The 11678-nt window shown below is 33.6% G+C and overlaps 1 protein-coding gene across 1 annotated transcript; it reads left to right on the top strand.

Moving 5' to 3' along the window:
* Positions 1-9815: 9815 nt before the first annotated feature.
* LOC106138355 (rhythmically expressed gene 2 protein) lies at positions 9816-10605 on the top strand. Its single transcript, XM_013339485.2, has one exon. It carries the CDS (start codon positions 9865-9867, stop codon positions 10603-10605), a length of 741 nt encoding a protein of 246 aa, XP_013194939.2. The 5' UTR covers positions 9816-9864.
* The last annotated feature ends 1073 nt before the right edge of the window (positions 10606-11678 follow it).

The following is an 11678-nucleotide window of genomic DNA, read 5'->3' as shown; positions in this document are numbered from 1 at the left end:
GCCAATGATTGTAGCAATGGAACTATTTAATAGATGTAATTTTAAATATATATATAATGGGTAAATTTGGGCATGCAAGGAAAAAAGAAGAAATTTAAGACAAAAATTAATTAGGTAAAATCAGATTTGAGTAACATTTTAAAGACAAGAAAATTTAATTTAATGGCAAAATAAATGACAATGCCTTTAAAACAAGTCTTAAAGAGAAAAAATAACAACGCGTGTTCCAGCTACTTTTCATCTCGTGGACCTCACAAAATTCAATAAGTGAATGCAGGAATTAAAGAAACCTGTGAACTTGAAAATTTTCTTCAAGGCAAATCACCCGTCCCATACCTGCATTATATGAGTGGTACGACCAATTTTTACCCCTTAAGGAACAAAGTCGTTATTTTATGTATCTAGAGGCTTACATCCAAACAACTTTCTGTAACCTTAATGCACAAACCGTCAGGCGAATGCTCTTGACCTAATAGACACAGGAATTGCATTAGCTTCCAATAACCAGTTTACGTCCCACCTTGACCCATTGCTCTTGTTGTAAAGTGTACGTCACCCATCATAAAATACGTTCCGGAGTATGCAACTGCAATTTTATTACAAGGACGTGAGTGGGAAGTTTTCAATATTCAACCTCACATGTTGTTACCAGCAAAAGATGTCTTTCAGAAATTAGTTTCATGAGATTGTATTTTCTGTCGTATCTTTAGATAGCTGGGTTGCAATATTCTTTTGGAAATAAATATGGATATGTAATTAAAGTTTGTAGTTATTAGAAAATTATTTGTTTGGTGAATATGATTGCTTGCATGATAAGCCAGCAGCTTTTTTTAGTTTTTTTGAACATTTTCTTTCTCGGGATTTGAATCCAAATACTGTAAATGTAACCAGAAATCGATGTAGTGCAAGAGTGAGTGAGAGAGAGAGAGCGGTTAGTTCCTGTTACACGTTTAAATCACGGATTATACAAAAAAAAACCTACTTTTTGAGAAGTAACTCATACCACATACACCATAAATGAATTGTTTTAACCAAATCAAAAAAAGGAAAGCTAATTGTGAATTACGGAAGGCTTTAACCGTAATGTAAAAAGGAATTCATTGAGTATTGTAATTTTTTGATTAAAAGTAGGGGCCAATGAAGGAATTTTTATTAATTCTAGCATTAATTAAGGGCTAGCTGGATACGGAATAATTGTTTCAACAATTCATTACCAACGCCGGAGATTCAACCTTCAATTTTACGGCTACTTCATTTGTTTGGGAGAACCAACAATTGTTTTATAAATCTACAAGCTGCGCTCCGATGCTTCGGTGCCGTGGGAATTACAGGATAATTATACTTAATATATATTGTCACGGTATATTTTTGTGCACCGAATTTCTTTCACGCACGCGTAACAAACACACATTCATAAAAAATTTCGCATTAATAATATTAGTAGAAAATATAGATTAATTATTACCTTTTCTCTCATTTTCTTTTCAGCTAGCGTTGGCTCTTTTTTATATGTCTTTTACATACTTTTGCTTTTTACACAAATCTTACTCAGTTCTTTTTCCCCCTAAATGTATTTTTAAAAATCGTAGACTAACACTATTCTTTTGAAACTACTCATTTGTTACTGTTAATTATGACATTATTGTAAGTAAACTTACTTTATGTTCTCAAAAAAATAGTAAGCTTTAAATTTTACACACTACCATTAATATGTTTACAAGACAGTTTACTTAAGATTTTTTTCTACACCGTACAATTTGAAGATTTATATAGAGCCTAGCATAGCAACCGTACTCCTTATAAACAAGACGCGATTGTGGCTTCTTCAAGAAGTTTGATATTGCGTTCCTACCCTATACTACCTTTTAACGTTATTGAAGTTTAGAATTTTGGAAACATACGAACACATATCATGTCACCGCCAATCTGTTGGATTTGGTGTTATGACTAGACAATTGCGGTTCCGACGATGTTGAGTTGGAGGTTGATTATAACTCCTCACGCTCCAATCTGTTTCAACTTTTAAGTTGTGTTTAATTATTTATGCTCCAATTGCAAAAAAAAACTTTGTTTTCGTGATTAGTAGCTCGGTGACCACGAATCGTTATTGTAACGTTATATGAAACGTCCGAAAAAATAAATATACATGACATGTTCATTTAATACCTGTATTTAATATAAATAGTATCTGTTTCTGATTGCAAAATCACAAAAGCCTCTCTTTAATATGTTGGACCTTTTTCCCCTCTACCAAGCATGGAGGATGTTCCATTACTACTTATGAACAGGAAATAACTGATTATTATTATTATTAACGACGGCAGGGATAATAAACGTTGCCATGACGAGATTACTTTGTTAATTGGCTTAACAAGATGAAGTCAAAACATAACAAGATATTAAATGTACATTTATATTGATTTGATGTTTTGTCCTTGCCTGTGCTCTGTGCTATAAATAAACGCCGGAAGAGCTTGGTATGACCTTAATTGCATCTGGTATCTACGTACGAGATTCAGCTATATGAATTGAATCTATAAGGTTGTTTTTTCTTTGTATTCTCGTGTTCAATTATTCCTTTTCAATATTAAGCCGTGAAAGGAAGTTATATTTTTTTTGCATTTTTTATGGATTAATAAATAAGTTATTTTTTTTTCTTAATAAGACAAAGATTGTGGATGAATGAGTGGATTTAATGTCTAGTTTTATCTTCTAATTTCTTCTTCTACTTAAACTTAAAAAAAAAACTTTTCTGTCTGTCAGAAGGCTTGCAGCATTGCCATTTTGAATGACAATGCTGATTCTCTGAGCTAGACAATCTCCAGTCATCCGGTCACGAGATACCTCCACCAGCTTTTGTTAAGTGTATGTCTTCGCTCTAATTTTCTATGAGTGTATCACGTCCATATCTCTTACGGGGTTGACATGACAATCATGAAAGGACTAAAAGACACGTTTCGTCGAATGGCTTACTGATGGAGATGAGATTCAGATAGAGCCGGTAACTTGAAATAAGAATCCTAGGTTAATAAGACTATTACCTCGATTAACCCTTATCAAAAGCAAATAAAGATTCTATTCTATTCTAACTTTAACAGCTAGAAACATTTTTTTCTTTATTACCAGTATAGAAGAGAGTGCTTCAGATATGTCTATAAAAACGCGACTTTGACCAAATAAATAAGTAAATAAAATATGTTCGTAATAATATTTCATATTTACAGGATGGCCTTGTCCTAGAAACAGAACATCAAAGGCCCAGGACGCCACGGGAGAGCCGCACCTCCATTCATTTCCGACCCAGTTCATATAAATTTAGACTTAAAACGGCCCAAATTAAATTTTGATGCCATCCTTCTCCTCGAAAATATTCCATTTCGATACATCATAAATTATTTTGTTGGGTCGGTTTTCGCAATAACTCGAAATTCGGATAATTCGTTATTGGATGTTTCGCTGTCATCGCCAATTTGCTCTAAATTTACTTGTATAAGGCACGAAATAAAAATATACTGTTATTTATTTATTTTACTCATACATATCACATTTTTCGCTTACAGGGTAGATAGAGCCAAAAATCACAAGTCCAAAGGCCACGTTTAGGTGCAAAGCTTAATAAAAAAATAATAATGAAAGACAAGTATACGTACGTATAATAATTTAAATTAAAAGTATAACTTTAGATGTGAACTGTACATTGTAGCTATTACTCATCAAAGTAATAGAAATCAGTCCGCTGCACAGCTCCGTTTGAAGTATCTACGTGCTACGCCGTTTCGTAGCCTCGTAGCCTCGTAGCGGCGTTGCTACGCTCAGCTTCTTGCGTTAATTGAAACAAATAAACATAGCTGTCTTGTCGACATATATTTTCATTTGCAGCGCTTTCCGGTACGTGGTCTCCACTCGTGGACTTTTTGACTCCATAGCCTTTCGAGAAATATGGCCTGCCCATTGTTACTTCAGTTTCCTGACCCGAACTACTATGTCGGTTACTTTCATTCGTCTACGGACCTCCTGATTCCTGATTCGGTGTCACAGAAAACCACTGGGCATAGCTCGCTGAGTGACCCTGAGCTTATTTAAGAGGCTCACAGTTAGAGAACACTTCTCGACAAAGGAAAAGGTGATTAATGATTTGTGGTAGTTACATTTAACTAGTGCAACATCCATTTTGCTCCGGTAGTTAAAAAAAACATAGTGTGAGCTGCTTCTCTTTCCCAACATATTGTAATAGTCAATCAAGGAAAATGCTAATAAACTTGTGATTCTTAATGAAGGCGATAGCCTGTCCCTATTCAAATCTCGATTCCCCATCAAGCATTGCAGCTGAACGTGGCCTTTCAGTCATATCGAGACTGTTAGCTACGTCTACCCCCCAGTCGTGATTATATTTATGTATGGATATATCAATAATTTGACACTAGAAACTACTACCTCTACTACTGCACAAATGTTTAGCTACTCTCTCTCATCTCCCCGTTACACCTCAGTAATTTTGCTTCGGGGTCTTGGGTCTGCATTCCAACATTTCTTATTAAATGTTTAATAACTAGTAATTAACATAAGATAAAAAATATTCACTCACCAAACTCGTAGATTTGTATTCAGTATCTGTAACAAAAATTTAATTGTTTTATTTTTTAAAGTTTTTTGGTATCTTAAATAATAATGCTTATTCTTTAGTCTTATGGGAGTTGTCCTAAAATAGGCCACAGCATATTTCAAATGCGTTGAAGCTTATATCAAAGTGTAACCTTGAATTTTCTTTTTAACAGTTAAAAAAATTCATTAAATTTAGCTAATGATAATTGAGCTCAAATATTTAAATTTAAAGACAGAACATTTACAAAATTATTGGAAAAATGCACAGCTAAAAACGGAAAGAATCCCGTTTGAACAAACTCAAAAACTCCGGAATTTCTAAAAAAAGTTCCTAATTAAACTCGATCACACAATAGCTTGGGACCCGGAGCGGTGAAGATCGCCTCAATGTTAAGTCGTTCAGTGCTCTGTGGCTTAGAGTTTTAATAATAGAAGTAAGTCAATCATCCGACTTTTCCGTTCAAAATCACTTCTGACCGTTGTCTGTTCTGTACCCATTTCATACTTTTGTTGATGGCCTGTTAGAAGAAATTCAATATTCCTCCAATATTCTCGACGCTCGTCGGTTTTGGCACAACCCCTTGTTTTCTTTTCATACAAAACAGAACAATGAATGAGCTATCTTTAGCTTTGTTCATATTATGTGTAATGACAATGAATACGAGTATAATGACATTTAAAAATTACTAGGTACTTATTGTCGTTTATAAAACATTTCGTTTATAACGTTTCGTATGTATTTATTAACTGTCGTAACATATTTTCATTAATTTGTCTCGATATTTATTTATTCTCTTTATTAAGATTTATATCAAATAGAGCATAATTTTCGATGCTTTGTGACGGTGTCCCATGATGGCCATATTTTCAACTTTACGTTTATATTTCAAAGTTTATTATATCTCTGGAGCCTGAATGACCCACTTCGAGTGCATTTGGAAAACCATGAAAAAGAGTGAGAATAAAGTTCACTTGTATTGTTTTGCTTCCATGATGACCTGATAGAACATAGTATGTGCTGAGTGTCAAAGTCGATTAAGGGAAAAACTTTTAAACATGGAAGTCTAGTTTAAGCGACGGTTACTGCAACCGATCACATTCTCTGATATTCATGATTCATGATGAATTTCTATCATTAAGCCATCCTATTAGGTGACTGGAGTACTACAAACGTGATATGTGCATCTTATTATTTTGCTTTACCTGTTTAGAGAATGTACCTCATAGCTGATAAAAGCGAATCTAAAAAATAACGTCGTTTATAATTCTTAAAAATAATTATTATAAAACTCTCTTGCACCAAAAACTTGATTAACAAACTAATTTTATAAATTCTATAAAAAGCATTTTATATAAATTGAATTGCTTTGCATAGTTCAAATATTTTGGTTCTTTGTGTGTGTGACAGATTAACATTATTATCAATTATTATTAAAATAAAAAATTACTAGGTATTTTTAATGTAAAAGGTTTGATCGTTGAATTTCAGCTGTATCCAACATTTAATTAAGTCAGCGCGTGCAACCTCCCCGCAACTTTAAAATTAATATGCTGTCAAAAGTTTATTATATTGTGTTGTTATGATTAAAATTTTACATTTCACTGACAAGTAAATGAGAAAATCCAGTTAAATTTTTTATTAGAATCAGGTATAGTTTTACTACAATCTTTTTATGTGGGAATTGTAGCGCAAAAATCTTTTATATGTTAAGCAAATTTCTTGCTTAGAAAGCATCAATTGTGTAGATCATAGCATATCATACCTTCATTTTCCCATCAAATTTTAATACATTCCGATTTAATGCATTTTATATTTGTTATTTATGGTCATCATCTTTCTGGGGTTTACTTATCGGGGACCACGATCCTGAATTGTTATTATGATCCAGTATTGGTTACTCATGTCTCATGTATTGTGCAGGTTTCGTCACGATGTAGTTCCTCACCAGAGCAGTATTAGTTATAAGCAAGCAAACTGATGAACATTATTTGAATAAAACTGGTTTTAAATATATTTATTAAAACTGGTTTAAATTATTCTTGTCTTAATAACCGTTTAGATAAAGACGCTTTTTAACTATTGTTTCTGCTAGTGGTTTTCGCCTTTAATTCAATATTAAACATAAACGTATAAGTATTTTAAGAGATGCCAAAAGTATATAAGCGCATCAAATGAGCCGCATAGAAATTAATGAAGAGTTGACGGTCCTCTACAAAAGTGGGACAAAAATCAGGCCACGTAAAAATATGATGAAAAAAGTTTATATGGTAAAACTTGGCAGGCAATCTGGTACTGAATCGCGCTTTAGATTAGTCGCTTGTTATTGACAATAGCAAGCTACATGATAATTTAAATAAAACCAGTCTATTATCTTCAACGATTTATCAAATAATAATAAGAACATCAATCTCAATTATTAAGTTTTCTTTTTTTAAATACTATTAATATGAAGCCACTAAGAAAGGCGACATTGGCTTTTTGAACGCAAGACAACATTGTGAAATCTGCTTGATGTTGTTTTGATTAAGGGCTTAAAACTGAAGTCGCTGCAGACCAGACAAAGTGGCAAGTAAACGTCGGAAAACCCTAGCCCTGAAATTTAAGAAAATGAGTGGAACAGAGAACACGCAAATATGAGTGACTTATTTCGAAACTTGTCCTGAAATGGACTGATCAAGTAACCTCAAAATTTTACACGTTCGTAAAAGACCCGTTGAGCAGAGGCCGATGGAGGTAGATCATCCGTTCCAGATGCAACCCTGATCCTGATCACGTCACGACCTTCAGACATGGGGAATAACCAACGAGAGAGACTTTCTTAAACCACCTATCGAAAAAAAAAGTCTTTTAATAAACCGTTTGAAGCAACAGTTCGTTAACAAGCAGGAAGGGATCAAGTGGGATGTTCCCGGAAAGTAAATCTTTGTAAGAAGTGGATACACGTAAACTGTGATGTTACTTAATCTCCGGCTAAGCTAATAACTAGCTAGATTACGGACAGACAAGAAAAGAAAAAAAGAAACAAGTTTAATAATAATATTAAACAGCGTTATGGCTGTTATATTTAAATTTGAAGATGAATATAAAAGGGAAGGTAACTTTACTAGCGGCCCAATGCGGCTTCGCCCGTGGTACACTACATACATATATAGCCTTCATTGATAAAAGAATTTTTATCATCGATTCCGTATTTCCGGAGATTAGCACTAACAAATAATCAAAGTTACAAATATTACATCTTTCTCTTATTAGTATTGATATCATAGTCTTAAATTTCACATACCGATTTCTGGATACACCCTCGATAAAGTACTAGGCAAAGTTAGTAGTCATAAATACGTTTCTCAAATAAATTACTCCAATTCCTTATGATATTGTACAAATTATTGAAAGACGCCATTTTGCTTACCACTAGACAGATTAAGGTCAAACGCACTTAAATTTACAACAATAAAATCATGGAAAATTTTCAACCGAAAATTGATAAATCAAAAAGATTATTTTTTCTTCTATTGAATGATTGATAAAAGGATCACAAGTTATAAAATGTGAGTGTGCAAGATTAATTGACCTTAAAAGTCACAGTATAACAAGTAATAAACCTTAAAAACCAAAACCAGTATAACCGAGATCAAATATTTAGATAGGCAATGATTCATTTCAAACAGCCCCGAGGGAAAGTAATAGTGTTACAGTTTGTGATAGTCTTGAAACTTTATCAAAACTGGAGCGCTTAGTTACTGAAACATTCCCTGGCGAAGGAACTTGCAATTAGTTGTAGAAATCTATTTGGCTAATTGACTTGTTTCGTAGTTGATACTATTTAATTGAAATTTGTGGCGTATAAGCCAAAATACGTAGCGATATCTTTAAATACATTTGTATGGATATTTGCATGATTTTTCAAAGCGATAGAAGTATGTAGAGATCATGGCAAGTGGCAAGATGTGGTCTCTGCCTACCCCTTCGGGAAAAAAGCGTTATTTTATGTATGTATTCATAAAGCATGTAGCGTAATCAACTCTTCAAAGTATATTCAATTAGGTATCTGACAAGTAATCTCCCTTCCCACCTGTTACCTTTTTCTTGGCGGTTGCTAATGAGCAGACTCGAGCGTCACACTCGTGGTTGTTTACACTGAGCCGAAGTTCGCAATGTTTGTGCAAAGGACGCTCCGGCCGAGACGAAGAGGGGATTAGCGCAACTCAAATATTATGTGAAGAGTTTGTTTGATGAACGTGCTCCCTCCAAATGGACATGAAATAGATTCGGCTCTGTCCCACGCATTACTAAAGGCGCCAGTCCGTTGCGACGCGTGGGTACGATTGTATGTCTGGGTCAATTTCATCTATCTGGCACGAAAATATATTTAAAAAAATTGTTGTGGTGAGAAAATCCCTACTATATTCTTGGTATGGATAGAATGTTTCCGATCGAAATTACCTGCTGAGTGTTTTGCAGACTGTTGACCCTGCATATAAAATCATGCTTCATGCTCAAAGGAGTTCGAAATTGACACTCCTCTCGTTAGGAAAAAAAATGTGAAACATATGTGTTTTCATTGCTCTTACAGAATAATTTTAAATGCTGAATCTTCTTGTATCTGCGCAGCTATGCTATACAATTATCCCCTTTTGTATCATTTTAATGCGGCAATGGATTAGTGGCTTTAGGTTGCCTGGTTTCGGATTAGCTCATATTAGCTGAACTAGGGGGCATGCATTAGGGCGTCAATACACATACCATTAGCATTCTACGCCACTAGCAATTTTGCATACCTCAGAGGTATGGTTCTGAAATTTCAAATAGTAATTTTGCATCATTTCAAGTGTATTAGTGTTCTCCTTGAGGACCTTTGATAAGTGCAATGCACGTATTATTTCTTCAAATAACTTCTCCTTTTTAAATGCCTGAACCTAGATAAGTATGGTGCCAAGTACTTTAGAATAGGAACAATCCACATCTGATTTTGATCAAGCTTAATTTTATTTTTAGCAATGGAATAGTTGTTTATTGATAACAGACTTATGTCAATGATAGTGTACATAACTTTAAAAACACTGTCAAACACAGGTTTGACACATAGTTACAGTGAGGGTAGAGCTATAATTTACTGCTGGCAACACTACAAATGACACATTTTTGTTTATCAGTCAAAAACGTCAGCTTGTTGTCAACATAGTATGATTTGTTTATTCTGACATGGTGGCCACAAAGTACTAGACAAGAAAAAGATAAAAATAGTTATCTACATACTAAATATGAATATAATTAGTGGTATAAAGCTAGTTACTTTTGATGCAACAAATACCTTGCTAAAATTTCGTATGCCACCATGGCATTACTACGCCCTTGTAGCCAAGGATTATGGATACACAGGAACCGAAACAGAAGTGAAAGAAAGATTAATAGACTCATACAGATTCATGTGGGAGAAATATCCTAATTTTGGCAAAAATTTAATACCTTGGGATAAATGGTGGCAAAAAGTAGTGGCAAGGACTTTTGAAGGGCAGATTCCTCAAGGAAAAGATGCTGAAATTACTAAAATCCTAATTGAACAATACAAGACTTCGAAGTTATGGTGTGTCGCTGAAGGGGGTCGTCAGTTGCTGAATATTCTTGAGAAAAGATGTATCAATACTGGCATCGTTTCCAATTTTGATCCGCGACTCCATGACATCTTAAGAAGCTTGGGTATTATAAAACATTTTAAGTTTATCGTAACGTCATATGAGGTTGGATGTAGTAAGCCTGATAAGAAAATATTTACACATGCTATGAAAAGATGTGGATTAGTCAAGCCATCTGAATGTCTCCATATTGGTGATGATGTAAAAAAGGATTATGAGGCTGTAATAAGAGCTGGGTGGCGTGCATTGGTTGTTCAGAGCAGTGATACTCCAATGGCTATGACAGAAAAGTCTCCAGCTTGTGAGCATATCTTCCCTAATTTATTGACATTAGCTAAGAGCATAGAAAAATCTGATCTTAAATTTTAAATTTGTATGATGCGCTATAATTAGTATTATTATGGTGTCTGACTTAAATAAATGGCTAGAATATATTTTTTCCATAGAGTTTCATTTAAGTAATTCAAACTATACGATATGTCTTTAAATGAATATTTCAAAATTAATTGCAAACAGTAAAATAAATTTAAACACAGTTAGTCCCTTCAAAGTTTTTACATAATTTTGCACCTTACTTTCCCACTTTACGTATGTTTTCCTAAGAAACTCCAATTATTTTACCCTAGATCACTAACCTTATTTTACGACGTTTAATACTAACCTTCGTCGTTTCGACTACGCTCTATAATGGAGGGGGCTTAGAGGTTTATTAAAAAAATATATATTCTAATTAATGTTTTTATTTTAAAAACAAAGTATTAATCTTCATATTTAAAGATAATAATATACACTTTAACATTTTTTTTTATTCAAACAGTCTTATTAATGAGATCTCAGTTTACATGCAAAATCAACTTTTTCAAAATTTATAAACATAACGGTACATATTATATATAACATCAAATTGTTCTAAATAAACTGTTAATTATAAAAATAATATTAGAATAATCAATTAAAAACAAAATTTTGGCAATAGCTTAGGAACTAAAACATTTGTGACACACATCAAGTTTGTGTTCCCCACACAACGATTTATTGCACTTAGTGCACCTACTCTTAGTCATATAAGTATAATAAATGATTATCTTTCATTGCTGCAGATAATGTGAGAATGCCAATGAGAGCTCTAATTTCATTAGGATCGGTTGGTCTCTCTCTCTGTGTAGATTTTAATGTTTTATATTTATGAGATTTTATTGCTATCTCGGCATTGGTGTGGGTGACAATTAAATCAATCATATTATCAGTAATGAAACATGAAAAGCATCCCAGAGGCTCTAAAAGATTTTTACAAGAGCGTACAGGTCCAGGTCTTATATGAACTATGTTCCTTGAAGCTGTTCTGCTTAGTGACCTTGACTGTTGTGACGACCATTTGTGTTTTATCTTTCCCACGAAGAATAGTACCTACGCGATGGTCTTATAATCAAGTCGCTACGGTC

This window comes from Amyelois transitella, chromosome 15, assembly GCF_032362555.1.
Source record: "Amyelois transitella isolate CPQ chromosome 15, ilAmyTran1.1, whole genome shotgun sequence".
Lineage (NCBI taxonomy): Eukaryota > Metazoa > Arthropoda > Insecta > Lepidoptera > Pyralidae > Amyelois > Amyelois transitella.
Note: the sequence above shows the minus strand (reverse complement) of the source record. Positions and strands in the feature narration are given on the sequence as shown.